Source organism: Octopus sinensis, linkage group LG17 (assembly GCF_006345805.1).
Source record: "Octopus sinensis linkage group LG17, ASM634580v1, whole genome shotgun sequence".
NCBI lineage: Eukaryota > Metazoa > Mollusca > Cephalopoda > Octopoda > Octopodidae > Octopus > Octopus sinensis.
In genome coordinates, this window is record NC_043013.1 from 27981621 (window position 1) to 28006620 (window position 25000).

Consider the following 25000-nt stretch of genomic DNA (forward strand, 5'->3'; position numbering starts at 1 on the left):
AAATAGAATATGATGAAAGCTCTAAAGAGGAAGTTCAGTATTTGTAGTGAAATGAAAGCAAAATCATCACAGTTCTCACACACGCATGTAAATATACTGGAAGTAAAAAGTCAGCAAGGATACTTGTTTACACCTTAACATCATTATGACTCATGGAGTGTTTATAAGGCCACACACACACACACACTGATAATAATGTCCCTACACCACTGAGAAACGAATGCCAAAGGAATTACTGTGGATCATGACAAGGCTTTTGTGGCTCTACAGAGACAGATAGATAGATAGATAGATAGATAGATAGATAGATAGATAGATAGATGATAGATAGATAGACAGAGAGTGTGTGAGAGAGAGAGAGAGAGAGAGAGAGAGAGAGAGAGAGAGAGAGAGAGAGAGAGAGTGCATGCATGTATAACATATATATAACATAGAAAAGTATAAAGTAAGAGATACTGCTATGAGAAAAGAATAAACTAAAGGGGAATAAATAAAAAGTGGGAGAGGGAGAAAGAGAGAATGCATGGGTGTGGAGTGGGAAGATATATAAGCAAAAGATAGGGCAGGGGAGTGGAGAGACTGAAGAGCTGGAGAAGGAGAAGAGTTGGAGCAAAAAGAAAGAGAGGAGGAAGAGACAGATAGACAGAAGAGACAGTGAAGGAAGGAGAGTAGAGAGATACCAGAAGAGTACAAAAAAGGGAGGTAATAGACTCTTATCTTTCATTTTGATTTAGCAAAAAAAAAATGTTTCCATTTTTTTATTTATTTTTTTTTTAATGTAATCTATTTTAAGTAAACAAGCAATAAAGTTGTTTTGTTCAACTTTCTATAACTTGTTTTAAGTAAGCAATGCTGTTAGTGTTCTGTCCTGTATAGAAACTAGCAGTACTGGATATTAGCTAATTAAGGAATTTTTTCCTATTTTTTTCTCTTTCTATCTTTATATTTTTGTCCCTCCATATAGAGAATATATAAAAAAGAGAAGTTATGAGGTGTTTTAGAAGAGTTTTTTTTTACATTATAAAGTTAGCTGTCAACTTCTCCATATTTTTTTTTATTCATATGCGTAAATACACATAGATATGTATATATAATTATATACACAGACATATGTGTGCATATGCACACACACACGGTGTCCATGTGTGATACATGAATGTATATATATATATATATATATAGATATTATATATATATATATATACACACACACATATACATATATATACACCTATACATACATATAGACACACATATATATATACATATATATATATACACATATATACATATACATATATATATATACATATACACATATACATACATACATATATATATATATATATATATATACATATATATATATATACACACATGAATACACACACACACACACACACACACACACATATATATACACATATGACATAATCTTACATTATTTCTATGGCTCTTTATGTATTTTTTAAATTTTTATTTAAGGTTCAACTGTTGTGCAAAACACCAGGGATACAGTTATGTCAGTAAGGAACTGAAAGAATGAGCATTAAACGGCCCCAGGAAGGCATCAGGAAAATAAGTCTTTTTAAAAGAAATTTTGTTATCTTTCTGGCACCTAAGCTTTCCTTCAGGTAGAGATCAGTACATTTTTTTTTCAGTCAGAGTTTAAAACACACAACACTATGAAGTATAAAGACTATAATCCAGTAAACCGATACTGAGTGAAGTTGGGAAGTTTCCACAGGTGTAAAACATTTGTTTCATAGGTTAACCATTTTCGAATGAAGAACCTACAGCGAAATATAACAAGATGGTGAATGGGACATACTCTTCAGATCTCATGTCAGTATGATGTTACTTCAGCAGTAATCAAGAAGACTTTGTGTAAAAAAAGGAGGTGCGCAAGTCGGAGGTACCCTACACTTGAACAAGAATAAGGGACAGAATGGACCCATCTAGAAGACCTTCATTCATAAGCCTGCTCAATCAGCCACTGATACAGGGGATACATAAGCAATCAGAACATCAATGGCAAACCATCTATGTACTGGTTAGATTTTAGGATTATATCCTAATACTTAATTCTTCATACAGTACTTTTTACTGTTAATTCTCTTGATTCCATAACTTCACAAAGATCAGTGAATCCTACACATACATGAAGATTTTATAGTTTTACAGACAAATTCTATTATCCTCATTGATATAGTCGACCCTTTAGCATTTAAACCAGTCATATTCAACCCATGTGAAGGTGCATGGCTCAGTGGTTAGAGCTTTGAGCTTATGATCGTGAGGTTATGAGTTCGATTCCCAGACCGGGCTGTGTGTTGTGTTCTTGAGCAAGACACTTTATTTCACGTTGCTCCAGTTCACTCAGCTGTAGAAATGAGTTGCGACATTATTGGTGCCAAGCTGTGTTGGCCTTTGTCTGTGGAGAGAGGAAGCTGGTATGCATGGGCAACTGCTGGCTTCCCACAAACAACCTTGCCTAGACTTGTGCCTTGGAGGGTAACTTTCTAGGTGCAATCCCATGGTCATTCATGACCAAAGGGGGTCTCCTCCTCTTCCTCATTCAACCCATATATGTTTTATGTTCATATCAACCAGGTCTGACCTTTCATACCCACCCTGCAATGTCATCCTAAAAATATACAATCACATCACTGGGATCTTGAAGTTACAAGATAATGTATGATTGATTCAAAACAATGTGAATAAATAAGCATTACATTTAACAGAATAATCTGAATACTTGAACAGTTAAATGAATTATCAGGATTTATTTAACTACATCAACCAAATCTAAAATATCTGTCTATGTTCTGTCCATGTATTTTCACAAACAAAGCTGAATAGCCCCTTTATCATTTTCATCTTCTGTCAGGGTTTCAAGAAATAGGCAGGAGAGAAAAATCACAAATAAGAGAGAGAGAGAAAAGGAGAGAGAGGAAGAGAGAGAGAGAGAGAGAGAGCATCACACAAAAGCAATTGGTTATTTAATCAAGTGGAATATGAAATTTAAATTCTAATACATTTCTGCATATTTGCTTAACTTTATTGTAAATATTAAAATGATTTAATTGATGACTGGTTTCAAAGAGAAGAAACTATTCTTTGCTGGTTCGTTAAGTTTTGCATTCTTAAGTAGATTATAACAATGAAAGCTGGGAGAACTATAAACCACACTTTATATTCGATTTCAATAAATCATCCTCATTATTACTGTAAAGGTTTAGATAGGAGGAATTACAGTGGAAATAGTTGATAAGCATACTTGATATTATTTGACATAAATCTTAGAATGGTTGACAAAAAGACAACCAGTTTATGATGTTAAATCTTCAGAACTAGATTAGGTTGTGGTTCAGTGAAGAATAATTCTCTAACTCTTTTGTCTGTGTCTATAACATTTGCATGATTCAAACATTCGAGGTTTGTTCTCCAAAATAAATTGTAAAATTTATCCAAGGTAAAAGCAACACACTCGGATACCACCTGGCAGTTTTCTGAGACACACCCAGGAGGCCAGAAACAGAACATACTGCGCCTGTGTGTGGTGTGAGTGTGTTTTTACACACACACACACATATAGTTGAATTAGGTACTTAAGTTGGGACACCAAGTCAGAGTGGTTTATTTCAAATAGATAAAATGTTTTCATTGATTGATTAAATAGAACCGCTTGAAACAGCCGTAATGCACTGATACCTGGACATCCTTGTTACTTAATTGCTATATATTTGCTAAAAAGCATTCGTGAAGTAAAATCATGTAGCAACACCAAATGGCGGTGCCCCAGCATGGCCACAGCTCGTGAGCTGAAACTAAATAAAATAAAATAAAATAAAAATATATACACACACACACGTGTGTGTGTGTGTTATCATCATCATAAGTCTGCTTTATCAGGGCTGACCTGGGGATAAACAATAATGCTATTATGTTTCGTTATATACCCTTTGGTTGATCTGTTTGCTGTGTGGTCAATTCAATTGACTTTAATGATCCCCAACTCTCTTTTACACGTTTCAGTCATTTGACTGTGGCCATGCTGGAGCACCACCTTTTAGTCGAGCAAATCGACCCCAGGACTTATTCTTTGTAAGCCTAGTACTTATTCTATCGGTCGTTTTCCGAACCGCTAAGTTACGGGCATGTAAACACACCAGCATTGGTTGTCAAGCGATGTTGGGGGGACAAACACAGACACACAAACATATACACATACATATATATGACGGGCTTCTTTCAGTTTCCGTCTACCAAATCCACTCACAAGGCTTTGGTCGGCCCGAGGCTATAGTAGAAGACACTTGCCCAAGGTGCCACGCAGTGGGACTGAACCCGGAACCATGTGGTTCATAAGCAAGCTACTTACCACACAGCCACTCCTATTTGGCCTTTTTTTTTAAAGCCAAAACAATGCAAGTTACAAGAAATGATATAAGTTAACAGCTTGTACAAGGTAAAAGTACAAACTATTGACTTTTATTACTTCTTATAACTTACATTGTTTTGGCATTAAAAAATTGAAAACGCATTTGTGCATATGTTTGTATATCTCATATGTTACAGGCATGCCTAACATACTTTTCAGTTTGTTTCCATTGTCTGACACTGTAGGCACGGCATCTTTTTCTATGGCCTTAGGATGACCAATTGCTTTGTCGGTGGAATAAGTAGACAGAAGCAATAGAAAGCTCATGTGTTATCTTCTTCTTGTCTTCACACTGTTGGTGTGTTTAAATTTGTTTAAATTTGACACAAAAACATGTCTGGCCGTGAGGCTGCTCATCATCAGAAAAAAAAACCCCAAAAAACAAACAAACAAACAGAGGAAACACTACCTTACATGGAATCAAAGGAAGGGTTGGCAAAAGGAGGGAAATTCAGCCATAGAAAAACTGCCTCATTAACTCTAGTTTGATCCATGCTAGCATAGAAAAATGGATGGTAAAATTGTGAAGATGTAGATGAAACATGGGCAACCTTTTTCATGGAGTAGGCCACATGAGACATAGTTCATCTGGTGGCCCACAAACAAAAAGATTCAAGATAATTTTTTGTTGGCATGGCATTCAAAAAATCTCAAGGGCCACAGTTTGACCAAGTCTAATCTTGATGATAAATGATGATACTTACGCAAACACAGGGGTGTGCATATACAAACATTATAAATATATATATATATTCTTTTACTTGCTTCAGTCATTTGACTGTGGTCATGCTGGAGCACCACCTTAAAGGGATTTTTTAGTCAAAAATCTCGACCCTAGGACTTATTCTCTGTAAGCCTAGCAATTATTTTATTGGTCTCTTTTGCCAAACAAGTTATGGGGACATAAACACACCAGCATCAATTGTCAAGCGGTGGTGGTGGGACACACACACAAAAACACACACATACAACAGGCTTCTTTCAGTTTCCATATGGTTGGGAAGCAAGCTTCTTACCACACAGCCACGCCAGCAGAACTGCACTCCACTCTTTCTGTGGTTGTATAGACAGATGGGCTTTGTCAAATTGGTTTATCTATGATAACATACAACATGAAGAAGAGGTCCTCAATGGTGCTTATATACTCCTGAGCATTATGAGGCATTAATGCTTCCCACTCGTACCAAAGTTTATGATTTAATCCTTTGCCTGTCTTGTGTAGCAGACGTGATGCACAGGACATATTTCCCGGGCATCTATGCATCATATTTGAGACACATTCCCAGTTTTCGTCAACCATCAGATTAACCTGGGAAAGTTTTATATTTCTCAAAACACACGAAACAAGAACTAAATGTTTGGAAACAAGCATGGATGTTTAGGATAAATGTATGCAAATGCTTTGGCCAGGCAAAGTGTTAACCTTGTTTTAATTAGACCTACAACAAAACAACTAGAGAAAGGGAGGAATTCCCAGTGACACCAACTGTATGAAAAAGTCATAGTAAAGAGAGTGCTACAATAAGATAATAAGCTTGTGTTTATGTTTGCAGCAAATAGTTTTTTTTTTTGTCTTGTTTTTTTGTGAGATCTCCATTACAAGCAGAATCTCTTTGAAATTAAAGTTTCCACCAGTTACACTAACCTCACACAAGAGTTTGGTTTCATAAACAATCAGAGAAAACAGAAAAATGAACGCCTCACCAAACCACCACTACCCATTTCACTTCTTTTCCAAGCATACTACGTAGTGTGAGGTCACAGACTGAAATTATTCAATATAACCGCACAGAGAAATATTGGTGCTGGAAACATTGATACTTAACCTATTTTATTTTTTTTTAAAAAAAAAGCTTTTCTTTTTAGATCAAACATATCAATTTCATTTTTGTTTTGTACATTAATACATGTACACTGCTTTCCCAAAGCCTCTCCTCCACCTTCACATAACATTATCCCTCACCAGTAACACACCTGCTCATACACACACACATTCTCTCTCCCTCTCTCTCACTTCTGTTAGGCCACACACATACACACACCTGCCTCCTCAAATGCCTATTTATTACACACTCCTCTAACACACAGCTTTTACCTCAGATATTACATACTAAATTTGATTCCCTTTATATTTCTATTGCCTTCCTTGCCATTTTCCAGACACTGTCAAAACAAAATACACACACACACACACACACATATATACATACACACGCACACATATATACATACATATACATGCATACATACACACACACACACACACATATATATATACACATACATACATATATACACATAGATACATACCTATATGTCATTATTCAGTTTTATTTCATGATTTCTTCCTAATAGAGAAAGAGCTGGTTTCAAACCTAGATTCAAGACTCACATATATACATGTGTGTTGTGTGTGTGTGTGTGTGTGGTGTGGTGTGGTGTGTGTGTGTGTGTGTGTGTGTATGTAAACGAACCAGTGTCCAACGGCTGTCAAGTTACAATAAACACACTGTCACAAAGCGTGTAATCTTTAATACAGAGTAAACAGGAAGCAGTAATTTATTTTTCATTTTTTTAGTTGTGTTTCAGTCATTGGACTGTGGCCATGCTGGGGCACTGTCTCAATAGGTTTAGTAATATTCACATTTCCAAAGATTATTGACGCAACAGATGAAATAAAATGCCTCAAACAGAGAATTGTAAACAAAAGTCTGACTTGTTTCCTTGTCTTGCTGAAAACCTATCTTTATTCTCGTAGCACTCAATACTTTCAGTTTTACTTCATATGTTTATTAGTCCTTAACGAGAAAGTCACTGGTGTATAAAAAAAAGGCAAAAAACAAAAAACAAACATCTAAGTTGATCATAAATCATAGAAGAGTTGTAAAGGCTAAGGTGTCAGTTTATCACTTAAAGAGGTGTCACTGACTCTGTATAATGTTGTGAGCAAAGTATTGAATAACCCCCTGCCCTAAATACCTGGCAACTAAGCAAGAAAGAAATATATATATATATATATATATATATATATATATATATATTATATATATATATATTATATATATATAAAGAGAATAAAAATCAGTTCAATGGGTGGGGGCATTGAATAAACATAGAGCTTACATTGGTAATTTAATAATTTACACATCCAAGATGGTGATATCTGGTACCACTGTAGAATGACTACATTACCAAAACATATAACTCAGTGACAATATGAGCTGGTGAAAGTTGGTAATAAAACAAGATCAAACCCTTAAAAAGACACCTCTGTAAGCAATGGGTTATAAATATGGGAAATTGATAAGTGGAAATTTACTATGGGGTGAGCAGACAGCAAGAGAAATCAAGCATTTCGGCCTGTTAGTTTTTGACACTCTAAGGGAGCTAAGTCCACCTAGGTAGTGACTCCTAGGCATTCTCCTGCTATTTTGGAAATGAGTAACATATAATTGTTTTTTAGGCTCAGGCCAGCCCTGGTCAAACAGATTTTTAATCAAAGAGATTCTTTTCTACTCTAGGCACAAGACCTGAAATTTTTAGGGAGGGAGCCAGTTGATTAGATCAATTCCAGTATGCAACTGGTACTTAATTTATCGATCCTGAAAGGATGAAAGGCAAAGTCAGCCTCGTTGGAATTTGAACTTAGAATGTAAAGACAGACGAAATACTGCTAAGCATTTTGCCCAGCAAGCTAACATTTCTGCCAGCTCGCCTCCTTCTTTAATCAAAGATATTACAACTGTGATTATTCCAGTTTTTACCCAACATATCTAGAACTATATTGTTCAATGTATCCTTCTTTTTATAAGAAAGCAGAGTCGGATTTGCTTCAGGCAGATTTAGTTGCTATATCAAATACATAGATGTTCTCGTGGCATTGTATAGTTCCATTTAGCTGCATGGCTGAATTCATGTCTTCTCATGGAAATGGGTTTGATCTGTCAGATTGAATTGCCCAAAACGCAATCCATATAAATTGAAAGTCCTCAGGGCACACCAACAAACCAATACTAATATGGGATTCACAATTACCCTACAAGTAACTATCTAGGGTCTCCTTTTGTCAGGGTTGGTTATGGGTTTCTGCACCAGGGAAGTTCCTCCCCAAAGCAAAGGCTTTGGCAAAGTGGTTTTCTCTTTTGAATTCTAGCACTTGCCCATGCAGGCAACTCCCCTCCACCTCCCCACACCACCAATGACATCCAAGGCTCATATAACTTGGCAGCAATTGCTGTTAGAACTCACAAAGAGCCCAAAAAGATATTGCAAAGGCACTGCATTCAATACTGTAACAGTTACACAAATTCACTAATTTGGATTGGATAATTTTTTATTACTTCCCCACCCCACAAACAATGAAAGCCAAAACTAATCCTGAGAGAATTTGAACACAGATCACAAAGTCAGAACAAATACTACAAGCCATTCCATCTGATGCTCTATCGATTCTGCCAAATCGCAACCTTACCACAAGCTACATTGGTTTTATATTTAGAGGACAGATGTTATCAGCATGTATTGTTTCACCAATAAGGTCTTGGTTTCCATATGATATAAAATTAAAGGGAAACTCATTGCTTTCGTCTCTCCACAAAACTATTGATTGTCAAAACTCTGAAAAGTCTGCTATTCTTAATGAAATTGTGATTTTCATTTTTTTTTTCATAACATAAGTATTAATGGAATAAATGAAGCAAAGTGGTTTTAGCAGGGAATCAAAATAAATGGTGGAACATCACTCAATAGGATATTATATCCACTCAGAGATGCTTGCATCCAACAAGGGAAGTTTTACACAGTCACTCAACCTTTTAGAAAGAGCAACCAAATTTCCCTCAAATCTTTTGTAGCCATCATAAAAACAGAGGAAGGGCATACTGGACACTGTAGTCCTTGATATACAAAAAGACAGGACAATAATGATTGGAGTAATGTCTTTGACCAAAGATTGGCTCGATAAGTGTAGATGCCATGAAGGTTAAACAACAGAAAACACAGCAGTAGAAATAACTGCGATAATAATAACAAGAGCACTCGGAGAGCGCAAACCTCTGCCAAAGCAACAGCAATGTCATTTCAACGATTAGCCAGAGACAATTTTTAAAATGAGAATTTCTGAAATAAACTCAACTGCTCTCATAAATGAGAATACTAAAACTGAACCTGACCACACTCAAAAATTAAGAGAGAAAAAACAGGAAAAATAATCCAGAATCCTTGTCTGGTACTGGATCAATCCCAAAATCTAATCAGTTTGTGTCAGTCACAAGGCCAAACATCCCTGAAAGTTTCATTCGAATCCATCCAGTGGTTTTTGAGATATCTTGTCCATGGACAAACAAACAAACAAACACAACTGAAAAACAATACCTCTGCCTTCGTTAAGGCAGACTTGATAAAATATAATATAGTACTTACTTTTATTGTTTTTGTTACTGTTGTTACAATTTCCCGAAGAAAGCTCTGTATCAGTTGAACCAGATATTACATTTGTATCAGACAAGTTTTTTTTACCAAAATTTGGAATACTCTCCTGACTACTCTGAAATGTTGCCATGGCAATTATCTTCCGTTTATGATTGCACAGCTTGGTAAGATCCTCAGCGCAGTTCACATCATTGACAGTCCACTGGCGAGACACAACACTAACATCAAAATTAAACACTTTGTCTACAAGAACAGGACATTGCAGACCACATTTACACGTCCCTTCTGTTGACAGGTAATCCTGGACTTGTTGGACAGATGATAAACGTGTGTTACTGGGACTGAAAAAAAAGAGAAGATAAAAACAATTATAGCAAAGAATTTAAATTTGAAAAACGAATTTTAATTTTCATTATCTATGAATTATATATACAATGAGAATGAGTGCTCAATACTGCATTAGTGGATAAATATTCTTTACTTGTGGATTAACAAGGCAACCGAAGGTTTCATGCTGAAGAGGTCTCCACAATTATTTAAGCAAAGCACATGGGAACATTAGTACTTATCTCCGTGTGTGTGTGTGTGTGTGTGTGTGTGTGTGTGTGTGTGTGTGTGTGTGAACACAAAACAAATTTTTCTATCTATTTTAGAAGTTTTGTTCTTAGCATTGTTTGATACTAATGTGTGCTTCGAGCATTGTATGTTGTTTTTATTATAAGAATTTTTCTTTCATTTTTTTTCCTTCACTTTGGGGAACTTTGAGAGATAGGAAATAAATAATTTTAACAGTGGAACTCGAAGCACATATACAGCTATAATTATTAGCATGTAGAAAATTGGTTTGAAAAACCTTTGAATAAAAAAAAAAAATCAATGGCTGCTAGCAAAACAAGAACCCACACCTCCTGTAAACATGGCAGTTGTGTGCCTATGAGCAGCCATTGGCTTTTTTCCAACCAAGGTTTTTTTTTTTAACCCAATAACTAACAAGCTGTTATTTATCGCCTCATCTCCTTAAAATGATTTGTTTCAAACCTCTCAAAGTTTCTAAAAATGGAGGGGAAAAAAAGAAGAAAGAATTAAAAAGTCTTATAATGTAAACATAATGTTTATATTTTTGGTGTCCCTAAAACATGTATACACACTTTTGCAGCCCATAACTCACTAGATATTTCTTATGTTTCAGGTGCAACCAGTTATAAATAATGGCTGAGATGAAACTAAGCTCTAAATAAAAGGAAAGGAAATTTATTCTGAAATGCTTTTGGAAGCAGGAGGATGTAATTGAAGTGCAAAGACATTTTAGAAAGTAGCTTCAAACATATCCACCATAGTGACTAACCATTTCTAGAATTAGAGATAAGTTTGAGGCAGAAAGATATGTTCAAGATATCTATAAGATGTTCTGGAAGACTTGCAGATGTCCGTGAGTTTCACAAAAGGTTAATTTGTGTGTAAATGATGTTTTTGTGCGAAAACCGTTTTTATTTTTTGTTTTGTTATTTGTGAGGGATTTTTCTTTTGCATAGAAAAAAAAAAGGAATAAAAACAAGTTGCAAATTTCTAGTCAGCATTTACAAGAAAAGAAATGTTGATGGAATCTGTAAAATAGAAGTCTCATGTGCTGTAACAAAAGTAAATTTCTGACATCTCGGTTAAGTTACTTGTTTGTGGAAGACATGTTTTTCATATAATAAACATCCCACTTGGTATACATTGAGATAACTAGCTAAAAAAAAAAAAAAAAATCAATACTATTTTGTTTAGTAATATTCGAAAACGAAATGATAATAATAATAATAATAATAATAATAATATTAATAATAATAATAATGGTTTCCAATTTTGGCACAAGGCCAGCAAGTTTGCAAGTGCTCAACTGGTACTTATTTTATTGACCCTCAATGGATAAAAGGCAAAGTCAACTTTGGCGGAATTTGATCTCAGAGTGTAAAGATGGACAAAATGCTGCTAAGCATTTTTACCCAATGTGCTAACAATTCTGGCATTTGATGATCATGATCATCATCATCATGATTATGATGATGATAATAATAATAATCTTTTCTACTCTAGGCACAAGGTCCGAATTTTGGGGGAGGGGGCCAGTTGATTAGATCGACCCCAGTGCGCGACTGGTACTTAATTTATTGACTTGAAAGGATGAAAGGCAAAGTCAACTGCAGTGGAATAATAATGATATTGATTTCAAACTTTGAACAAGGCCAGCAATTTTGAGAAGGAGGTAACTCGATTACATCAACCCCAGTGCATAACTGGTACTTATTTTATCACCCTTGAAAGGATGAAAGGCAAAGTTACCCTCAGCAGAATTTGAACTCAGAACATAGCAACAGGCGAAATACCACTAAGCATTTCGTAACGGTGTGCTAACAATTCTGCCAGCTTGCTGCCTTAAAAATGAGAATAATAATAATAAATAATAATAATAATAATAATAATGGTTTCCAATTTTGGCACAAGGCCAGCAAGTTTGCAAGTGCTCAACTGGTACTTATTTTATTGACCCTCAATGGATAAAAGGCAAAGTCAACTTTGGCGGAATTTGATCTCAGAGTGTAAAGATGGACAAAATGCTGCTAAGCATTTTTACCCAATGTGCTAACAATTCTGGCATTTGATGATCATGATCATCATCATCATGATTATGATGATGATAATAATAATAATCTTTTCTACTCTAGGCACAAGGTCCGAAATTTTGGGGGAGGGGGCCAGTTGATTAGATCGACCCCAGTGCGCGACTGGTACTTAATTTATTGACTTGAAAGGATGAAAGGCAAAGTCAACTGCAGTGGAATAATAATGATATTGATTTCAAACTTTGAACAAGGCCAGCAATTTTGAGAAGGAGGTAACTCGATTACATCAACCCCAGTGCATAACTGGTACTTATTTTATCACCCTTGAAAGGATGAAAGGCAAAGTTACCCTCAGCAGAATTTGAACTCAGAACATAGCAACAGGCGAAATACCACTAAGCATTTCGTAACGGTGTGCTAACAATTCTGCCAGCTTGCTGCCTTAAAAATGAGAATAATAATAATAATAATAATAATAATGATAATAATAATAATAATAATAATAATAATAATGATAATGATAATGATAATAATAATAATAATAATAATAATAATAATAATAATGATAATAATGTTTTATTTATTAACTACTAAGAGTTCACAAAAAGTGCTGGGGACAGTACAGGACAATATACCAACAACTATGCTGCTACTGCTACTGATGATGATGATGAAAATTTGGGTTTCTTACAGACAGTGGCTTCTGAGATATCAGGGAAAAGAGACTGAAGCAATGAATCAAGCAAACAGGATAATAATAAAAGGCATCTAATATTTTTATAATTAGCTATGATGTTGAAATGCTGGGAATGATGCTAGTGATGCGTGATGATTTCTGTTACATTTCGATGTTTATCTCTGCCAAGTGATCATGTTAGACTAAATTGCTGTGAAATTATAAATAACTCCAGTGATCTCCACCCCCGTGGTTCCCATAATGCGCAAAAAAAAAGAAAAAAAAAAAGAAAGAATTCACAGGACACATCTTTGATAACTGCCTTTGGAGCATGTCCATGTTGCATCAATCATTATTTCATGATAGAAATATAACTTTTTTTTTTTTTTAATGTATCTGTCACTTTTAAGGTTGCTCAAAGAAAGTCTTATATATTTGTCAATGGATATCAAGATGAAATATCAATAATAGGATATCCAGCCAAGAGATTGGCAGTTTGTATTCCATCATTGATAGAATTTCCGAACTAGCCCAGTTTTTACCTATCTATAGATGGTACAAAAGTGAGGGAACATCTTGCCAATATAAAGAACTACAGTACAGTAAAATTGGTTTCAAATTCTGGCACAAGGCCAGCAATGTCAGGGCGAGGGGATAAGTCAATTACATCAACTCCAGTACACAACTGGTACTTATTTTATTGACCTCCAAAAGGATGAAAGACAAAGCTAACCTTGGTAGAACTTGAACTCAGAATGTGAAGATGGGTGAAATGCTGCTGAGCATGTTGCCCAGTGCTCCAATGATCCTGCCAGCTCACCGCCTTGCAGTACAACAGAATTGACAAATGTCTTCTTAGTTTATAATGCTGACTACAGCTGTTCTCTGTGGTCATTTTTCATTTTACCATCTTTTCTTAACAAATTAAATTCTTTGTGGCTTAGTCAGAAAAGAAATAACGGTACCCATGCTCTTTTAGCTGGGACTCGATGGAGTGGGGAAGATACGAAGATCTCGCTATCCTCAGATTGGAGATATTGTCTAAATGCTTACATAAGAATGGTCTTGCCAAAAGCTTCGAAAGGCCATGTGGTAGTATCCAACAGGAAAACTGGTTAAGTTTAACTTTTAGGGTAGGCAGAAGCATTAGCATTGATAAAAGAAGATAAGGGGCTGATCCACCATCCAACAGGGGGTGACTTTATATATTTTAAAGAGCTCTAACACTCATAAGATTGTGGGGTTTAACCAGGTTCCCATAGCATATAAGCAACTAAGATTACAATACTACCCCACTTGGTGGGATGCCAATCAATTGCAGGGTTAATTTCTCAGTTATTACTGGAACTCATTTATAGATGAATAAGAATGGTTCTATGTGAAATGAAGTGTTTTGTTCAAGAATACATCACACTGACCAGTCTGGAATTGAAACCATGATCTTACTATCCTGAGTGAAATACCCTAACTACTAGCCACACACCTTCACTTTATTCATGTATTATACTGCATTTTTCATGGAGAACCATTTCTGCAGAGATTTTTGTCTACCTAATTATATTCTCAAGGTTTGAGTCAACTGAAATCCATGGCAGAAGGCAATACTCAAGGTACCATGGGATCAAATCTGATTCCACGTGATTCCAAAGTAAAATTCTTAACCACATAGCCATACTTAAGACTAACATTCTATCAAGGAGAAAGCTATCTTTGATTTATTTAACATCACAGAGTTCCATGAAAGTACAGCTACACAAAAAACAAATCTAAAGAAGCCAAACTTAAAACAGTAAACAACTAATTTGAATGGTGAAGGAAATATTAATTTTACTAACGTTGTCCCAGGGCCACACATGTTTGGGAATGGTGCTTTTTGGAAGGATGAAAGTCAAACCTGGTGCTATATGAACTCAGAGTATAAAGGCAAACAACTAAATACTGCTAAGCATTTTCTCTACCATTTTAACAATCTACTGCCTAAGAACTGGAAAGTAACATTTTACTTCAGTAACAAAAAGATTCTTTTGAAAGACATAGAAAGAAACAACTAACAATATTTGGATTGATTTCTTTCTCCAATTTCATACAGAAGATCATTATACCAATGAATGAGAATTACCATTTCCATTCTTGAAATTACACCATGCAGTAATGGTGTTCTACTGATCTTTTGTTTATCCAGTTCTCTAGAATTATCTCTTATGTTTTCAATGGAAGCACCATTATTTATAGAAATGGTCTACAAGGGTGAAATCTAATTTATTGAAAGCAATAGACCAATGCTACAGCTAGAAGTGAAAACAACAGAATATATACAGATATATACACACACACATGCGCCTATACATATATATGCACACAACACATGCATGTGTATATGCTCACATATATGTATATATACACATATATACATTCATGTACATATGAGGGCACATGGCCAAGTGATTAGGAGGTTGGCTGCATGATCAAAAGACTGTGACAACAATTCCGTTCTTGGGCCAGGTGGTATATGATATATTGTGTTCTTGAGCAAGACACTTCATTTCAGTCTACTTGACTGAAATGAGTACCTATTGGTTGCTGGTACAACCCTCTCATTCTCTCTCTCTCTCTCTCTCCTCAGAAGGAGTAAAAGGATGTCAACATCTGCTCATGATTACACTGGCACATAAACAATTAGTGAAAGCAGGGTACAAGTTACCAAGTCATCCTAGTGCTTCCCAACCCTGTGGTCTCAGGTTCAATCCCACTGTGTGGTACCTAGGACAAGTATCTTGTACAGCAGTGCTGCACTGACTGAAGCCTTGTGAGAGGACTTAGTAGACAGAAACTGAACAAAGCCCGTCTCATGTATGTGTGTGTTTTGGATATTTGTATGAACTGATGTCTTGACATCATGTGATAGCTGTAAACAAGCATCACCATCACACAAGTGGTGCTGATTGTTTCCAATCTTTTGTGAAAAACATGTTTGGTCATGGGGAAATATTACCTGGCTTGGAAACAAGTGTGAGTTGGTGACAAGAAGAGCATCTAGCTGTAGAAAATCTGCCTCAGCAAATTCTAGCCGACCCATGCAAGCATGGAAAAGTGGACATTAAATGAAGATGATATCTGTGTGTAAATACATGCATACATACATTTATCTATATACACGTGTGTATATCTATCTATCTATCTATATCTGTCTGTCTGTCTGTCTATCTATCTATCTATCTCTCTCTCTCTATATATATATATATATATATATGTGTGTGTGTGTGTGTGTGTATACACACACATACATATTCATATACACATATGTATGCATTCATACATATGTATTTGTGAGTGTATATGTATAAGTGTATTTATATGTACATATACATATGTACACACACGTAAGTTTAAAAGAAATACCAACTGTGAAAGAATCTACAGTGAATAAAAATTTATTTAGACTGAGAAGAGTTAAAAGTAAAGAAAGGAAAGAAAAGCAATGCCAGAATGGGTTTTAGGACAACTGAACAGATTACGATGAAAAACATTCATTGGATATGTTTAAATTGTAGCTTGTGTATTTATATATGTATTTTGTTTGTTTCTTCTTCTTTTTTAAATCAGCAAACACGCTAAAACGAAATTGTATGAGTGCAGTAAAGAATGTTCCATTAGCTTCAATTAGATGAATGTCACCAAAAGTACTACTTTTAGAATACGTTAAGAGAGAGGACAGAATGATGACTGCAAACCACTCTTTAGCCACACAAAAACAGGCACAAATACACAAATAACCACATACACACACAAACACACAGTCCTTCCTGCAACACACAAATATATATATATATATATATATATATATACACACATGCGTATATACAACTATATCACATTCTTTCAATTTCATGAACAAAACAAAAAATAAATAATAAATAAAAGAAGAATAAATATTTGTTATTTACACTGTAAGACTGTTACACCCGCTAAAGTGAAATAATGGCTCTACATTTATATTTTATATCAACACCTCATTCTCTCATGACATTGGCCAAAGCACTTTACTTTGCATTCCTTCATCAATATTACCTAATACACCTCTTACCAAATTTCCCTTCTCTTATTTACCAGTTGCTAAAGTAAATATAAATTCCCTTGCCACCCACCCACACAAACATACAAACACACACACACACTTTTATCGTATTCACAACTTCACACATGACAAACCAAATTAAAAAATACTATCTTCCTTCATCCTCTCTGGACCAATATTTCAAAAGTAATCTATCCATCTATTTATCTATCTATCTATTTGTCAATCGATCTGTGTCTATTTGTCTATCTATCTATGTATCTATCTCTATCTCTCTTGTTCTGTGCACCTATGTATTTATATACAGCTGCATATCTTTCTAAATCTATTTCTATCCATCTACTCATCCATTTGATGCATGCCGTGGAGAAAGTTGGTCAAAGGCTTTGCAAGCAACCAACAAATTGGACACACTTATGTCCTTGTTTCCCATCCTGAAAAGATACTGCCTCAAGTGTGATATTAAATATCTACACCATGTTGTTAACCATGCTTGTCTCTCTCTCTCACAAATCTCTCAGATGGTTATCCAATTGAACTTTCCACTCAGGCCTTAAACTGGAATTGAATCAGACATGTCTTCAGACAAAATCAAGAAAGGGATTGTATGGTGACAGCCTAAGGGGAAGAGAACAGAAAGCAACAGGGCACTCTAAAACCACATGGCAAAGGACCATTGACAAAAATAGGTGGAGAGACTGGAATGACACCAGAACAGTGTCAGAAAACACAGCTGGTTGCAGAGCTCATGTTGCAGCTTTATGTGCCTCATGGCACAGACAGAACTAATCAACTATCTGGCCCTAAAGCTGAATCTATCTCACAATTATTCCTCCCTCGCCATACCTTCACCACCAATCAAAAACAGCCTCTCAAATTGCTACTCCCTCATTCCTTAAATTCAAAAACTGAAATACTTTAAACATTTATTTTACTTGTAAACCTACAACAACCTGTTCGACTGCTTGTAACAGGTTGTTTTTTTTTGTTTTTGTTTTTTTGCTTTTATTTTCTTAAAATGTAATATGGTCCTTATCAATTTTCCCTTTACCTGACCAACTTAATGGAATAACAGACTGGCAGTAATATCTGAAAAAAGTACCATCATCACCATGACCACCACCACAACCACCACCACTGTTGTAGTCACTATCACCTCTGCCACCACCATCATCTTCATCATCATCATCATTAATATTATTGATATTATTCGGATCTCTCAATGACAGCTCACGCTACATCTAATCTAACACTACATTAATATCATTAATCGAAAAGTGGACATAATTATAAGCTCCTCATAAAAAAAACATATATCTATTTCAAACTATTAAGGTTTGAAACAAGTACTTAGAGACATTTCAAGTTATTTATTTGCATGTGTGTGTGTGTTTGTGTGTGTGTGTTTGTGTGTGTGTGTGTTACATTGCACCTATATATTCATACACACATTATTACACACACATATCTATTCAGAAGAATAATTCATTACACATAAACTCACATATCAAATCTATATCTATGTTCTCTCTCTCTCTCTTTCCCCATGGGTCGTAAGAAGATGATAATAAATATTGAAAGTAACTAAGAAATACGAGTTAATGGCAAGCAAATGCCCACCATCATCCCACCCTCCTCCTCCTCCTGCTCTTCCTACTCATCATCATCATCATTGTCATAAACAACCATTGTTGTTCCATTTTGAGGTTGATAAAACATGTTTCTAAACAAGCTTAATGTGTTTAGAACCTTAAAAGTCCAGAATATAGTATTTAATTTATGTAGATTTAATATTTAAAATAATAACCAGTTTGCTATTTTCAATCGTTTTGTTTTAAACATGCACGCGCTCGCACACGCACACACACACACACACACACACACACACACACACACACACACTGCCAATCCAATAAATTGATTAAGTTGAGCATAATGCTTTGACAGATCAAAATGAAAACCAAAATAATAACAGTGATCATTGGAGCTTTGGGATTCACCAAAGGAAGAGAATGGAGATATCACCAACTGTGTGCGTGTGTGTATGTTTGTGTGATCATCATCCTCTAACATCCATTTTCCAAGTTGGCATAGGTTACACACACACACATTAGTATTGAATAGCAAGTACGAATGCTCAATACCACATTGATAGATAAATATTCTTTATTGGTGGATTAACAAGGCAACCAATGGTTTCATGCGACAGAGATCTCTCCAATTGTTTAAGCTCACCATGTGGGAATCTTGATACTCCTCTCCATACACGTAAGCACATAGGTGCAACACAAGTTTGAAAATAGTACTTTAATACAAAAGGTCGAGTAAAATGCTATTTTATCAAAGGTTAAAAAAACTTTACAAATTGTTACTCGGTGTTTTACATGACCGGTCCTCAGACATTTGTGATCATAGAGACTAAATATTGCAGGCATCATCAATATTTATACAATTCAGAAGATCGCCTTGATGAAAACAACCCACACACTACAGAGTGTACTGTCAATCAAGTAACATTTTCCTCATGGCACCTCAAGTCAATCTTCCTGTTTTATATATTGTAGAGTCAGGTCCAGTTTAGACTTGACCCAGGACTGTAGTGTTAACAAAGAAACATACTGTGGAAAGACTTTCCTATTTAAACGATGTCTAAATTTAACAATAATAATGGTTTATAACTGATATATTTATATGTAAATATATTAACAATAGTCTTTCAGTTCTAGAAAAATGGTTTTGCAATTTCTTGTTGAACAACCTACATAGATGATTTGCTTATAGTGAGCAAATGTTAAAAGATATATATATATATATATATATATATATATATATATATATATATAGAGAGAGAGAGAGAAGAGAGAGAGAGAGAGAGAGAGAGAGAGAGAGAAAGAGAGAGAGGGGGGCACCACTGTAGAGAGCTGGTATTTTGTTTATTTATCAGCCCTATAAGGCTTGAAAGGTAAAATTGACCTTGGTAAGATCTGACCTCAGAATCAGAGTTCTGAGAATAATTGGAACATATTGCTACTAGGTGTTCTATGAATATTTTAATGATTATATCATCTCACCATCTCATACGCACGCACACACATGCACACACACACACACACACACACACACACACACACACACACACACACACACACACACACAATTTACTGTTCTGTTTAAGTAAGATCAAAAAAAAACAAAGTACTCTGTCCAATGAGAGTTGAAAAGATCATTTAATGTACACAGTATAAAGACACCAGCTAGAAAACCAGTAGTAGCTCATATCTTTATACTGTATCCATTAAATGATATATATATATATATACATATACAGGTGTGGCTGTGTGATAAGAAGTTTGCTTGCAAACAACATGGTTCTGGGTTCAGTCGCAACGCATGACACTTTGGGCAAGTGTCTTCTACTATAACACTGGACTAACTGAAGCCTTGTGAGCAGATTTGGTAGAGAGAAACTGAAAGAAGCCCATTGTGTGTGTGTGCTTGTCCCTCCCTAATGCATGACGACAGATGTCGGTCTGTTTACATCCCTTTCATTTAGCAGTTGTTTGTTGAAACTAAAAATCCTTCAAGACGATGGACCCAGCATGGCCACAGTCCAACAACTGAAGCAAGTAAAAGATAAAGATATCTCACACGCGCGCACGCACAAATATGTGTTAAGAAAATATAAGGACATAAATTTTATGTCACTTTTAAGTAGTAGATGTATAAATTAAATATATATATCTGCTTTTAATGTGAGAGCATATGAGCAATATAAAGAAGTAGCACTACACCTCCTCAGTATTAATAATAATAAAACAGAAAGCCTAATAATTTGGACACGTCATCAAGGGAAATTGTGAGAATGGTAGTAAAAAGGTCATCAGGTTTAAAATGGTGAATGACGCTAACATGCAAAGGTGGTCAATAGAGAAATTGTTGGATGATATAAAAGAGGCCGCATGCTTTCTTCAATCTGCAGGAGTTATGTGTGGATGTGTGCGGAAGTATGTGGTTGTGCGAGTGTGAGTGTGTAGGGGTGGGGTTGGGGGTTGATTAGAGGTTTGTGCGAGATCTACAGATCTGAGGGTCCACAAAAAGTCTTGCATGACTTGAGGGAATAATAAGAATGATGAGAACATCTTACTTAAGAAAATGCAACAATGATAATGCTGATGTTGATGTTTAAGTGCTTAATTATTTCAAAGGATAAGTCAGAAATGGTTTAGAAGACACTTCAATGGTTTGAACATCTATTTACTGACTTATTATTATTATTATTATTATTATTATTATTATTATTATTATTATTATTATCATCATCATTATTATTATTATCATCATTATTATTATCATTATTATTATTATTAGTCTATGAGGGCAGTGGATGGGGGCAGCATCATTAAAATCAAACATGGCTTGTGATATTATTTAGTTATGGTTCTTTACATTCTCAGTTCAAACCCTGAAGAGGTCAACTTAGCCTTTCATCCCTCTGAGGTCAATAAAATAAAGTACCAGTCAAGTACTGGGAGTCGATATAACTGATTTTAACACCCTTTTCCCCTCCCCTCAAAAAGCTAACTTTGTACCCAAATTTTAAACATTATTATTATGGCAGTAGATTGGCAAACTCATTTGGATATTGAAGAGAATGCTTTGTGATATTTGTTTTGACTCTTCACATTCAGAGTTCAAATCCTGCTGAGGCTAACTTTGTCTTTCATTCTTTCAAGGTTAATAAAAGTTAAGTACCAGTGAAGAACTAGGACCAATTTAATTGACTTTAATTGGAATTTCTGGGTTGTACCTATTTTAGAAATGGTTATTGGCTTCAAATTTTGGGACAAGGGCAACAATTTCGTGGCACATGCAGGGGTGGGTGAAGTTGACTTCATTGATCCCAATGCTCAAACGGCATTGATTTTATCAACCTTGAAAGAATGAAAGCCACATTGGACTTCAGTGGAATTTGAACTCAGAATGTAAAGATGGACAAAATGCCACTAAGCATTTTGACCGGAATGCCAATGATTCTGCTAGTTTCACTGCCTTAATTTTAGAAATTATTATTATTATTATTATTATTATTATTATTATCATTATTATTATTATCATTATTATTATTATTATTATTCATAATAGTAGTACAGTTACAACATATACATACACTTGGAGAAAGAAAACTCTGGCTCAAAACCTTCACTACTTTGAGGTTACACCAAGCCATGGGAGAGGAGTTAGCCCAGAAAAGAAATCCAAAGCCAGAGTTCTTAAGGTAGTCAGAGAAGAAGACTTTACTAATCTATTGGCTGGCAACTTCTGCAGCCAGAGAGATCATCATTCATAGCAATCTCCATGCTAGTGGACCCTGACCTCCAAGGCTGAGGACTGTCTCTATGCCAAAGCTTTCCCATTATGGCTGCTTTTTTTTTCCCTTTTTTCTTTTTGTTTTTCTTGGATGAGAAACTACCAAAGAAAGACAATAAAAAAAGACAGTTGCAACAAAGACTGGGTTGCTGGATCCCTTTGTATCAGATTTCTGGCATAAGGTCTATAAATTCTCTTTCTAGCGTTTCTATGATGGCTCTGCCAGCCTCACACACTAAAAAAGAAAAACAACAACAAAACATAAAGCCACCACACTTGGTAGATGTCCACAACTTCAAGTGACCAGTGTTTATAGGCAGCACTACAATTGACAGATACTAACAACCTCAAGTGACCAGTGTTTAAAGAAGACATTGTAATTGACAGATGCCAACAGCCTCAACTGACCATTGCTTACAGACTGAAGAAGTTCATTGGGTTGATTTCCTTTTATTATATTCTTCAATTTCAAAGCAATTCATTTCTGTTGTGTCAACTTTGGTCAAAGAATCAGTGTCAGAAACTGCACTAAATTCAGGCCCTTATGTCCTCAACTTCAATGCTTAAACAATGAACTTAAGAACTCATTAATGTATTTCTATCAATTCTTGGTACAATCACTTATTTGCTTCATCTACACAATTGTAGAACAACGCTGGGCTATACAGACTTCTATAGTCTATACATACTACAAACAATAAGTATAGAAATTATGATTTTGGACATTTGAATAGCTTCTTTGAAGGTATCATTCTATAATTCAATACGTTATGTGTTCAAATCTAACTAAAGGCACTGCTCCCAAGTCTGCTGGAGCAGGAAAAAAAACCCACTTTATTCTACATTGCTTCAAGTGGAGAAGATGGTTTTAGTTTTTTTCTCAAAAATTTATGCATGACAAAAAATGAGATCTTATTACATAATTTGTCTTTGCTAACATGACAGTAACTCTAGCTAAGTTCTAACTTTATTACACCTCACCGTTTGTGATTATCTTTAATTACATGGAGGTTTGGAAATTTGGGAAGGAAGAGAGAAAAAAATTAAATGAAAATTTAATTAAATTCTTTTACTAATTGCATTTAGTGATATTCGATTTATGTAAATTAATTCACAAGCAGCAAGGTGTACATGTGCGCACGTGTAAATAGACACACACACATGTGTGTGCATGTGAATGTGTGTGTGTGTGTGTGAGAGAGAGAGAGAGGGAGAGAGAGAGAAGGGGGGAGAGAGAGAGAGAGAAACAAGAAGAGAGGAAGCTCTTGGCAAGTTAAGTCAATGATCTTGGTACAGATTCTTAGTTGAACTATTTCTTGTTATATGTTAAACAAGTAGATTTAAGTGCAATCAATACTACAAGAGAGTCCTTATTTACATAGCTGCTTCACCTGCTAATAATCACAAGAAATTGCTCTCAGAACACAGCATACTATGTTAAGTAAAAAGCAGAACACAATGGTCAATGTGGTCATATTGGAATACTATTGCTCATAAGTTTACTCAATCAGGATCATCTGAGATCTAAGTAACAACAGTAATTTATAGCCTGGAGAAAGAGCTGACTTGGTCCACAATATATCAGTTGACGGACAATATCTTGTAACTTTTTGATACGTCAACAGATGACTTATGAATGCTTTGTCTTCATATGATACATCCTCAGGTTAAGTCAGCCTGAAGATGGGAGGGAGTGCATCTGTCTCCACAACAAACTATTGACTATGACCAGAAATCACACTTATAAGGTGTTGGTTAGTTCACAACATTCTGTAAGGAGCACAGGGTCATTTTTCTGGTTTCTCTGGCATATATAAATTTGTGTGTGTGTGTGTGTGTGTGTGTGTGCGTGCATGCGTGTCTGAGTTTGTTCGCCCACCATTGCCTGACAACCGATGTTGGTGTGTTTACATCTCTGTAATGTAGCGATTCGGAAAAAAAAAAGCCAATAGAATAAGTCCTAGGCTTACAAAGAATAAGTGGTTGATTTGTTTAACTAAAGGTGGTGCTCCAGCATGACCGCAGTCTATTGACTGAAACAAATAAATGAAAAGAAAAGAAAAGAATATATATATATGAAAGAGAGATGACAAAGGAATAAATGATTATTCTATGTACTTCATTAGCTTGCAGGTGTTTCTGCAATGAGATGTAGTGGATTCATAGCTGAGTGCCTGAATAGCTTCATCAGAACCTCAAATATGAAGTGCAATTTATTTGGGAAAGAATTACATATATATAGTTCAAATTTACTGAAAACTAAGAAGACAGGGGTAGGAACAACAAACAGGTGTATTAATTTAACACTTGGGAAGATGGTAAGTCTTTCATGTTTCAAGCCTATGCTCTTCAACAGAAAGGATTAAGAGGAAAAAAACAGAGAGGGAGAATGGAAAAAACGG

At 35.3% G+C, this 25000-nt stretch overlaps 1 protein-coding gene across 2 annotated transcripts in view; it reads right to left on the reverse strand.

Annotated features, from left to right (window-relative positions):
• The window catches only part of LOC115221117 (mucin-3A), a 444480-nt gene that overhangs the window by 110633 nt on the left and 308847 nt on the right, over positions 1 to 25000 (reverse strand). For both annotated transcript variants that reach the window (XM_029791334.2, XM_029791335.2), the window contains exon 3: positions 9866 to 10215. In XM_029791334.2, the coding sequence (XP_029647194.1) occupies positions 9866 to 10215 (350 nt within the window). The remainder of the gene's footprint in view (positions 1 to 9865; positions 10216 to 25000) is intronic.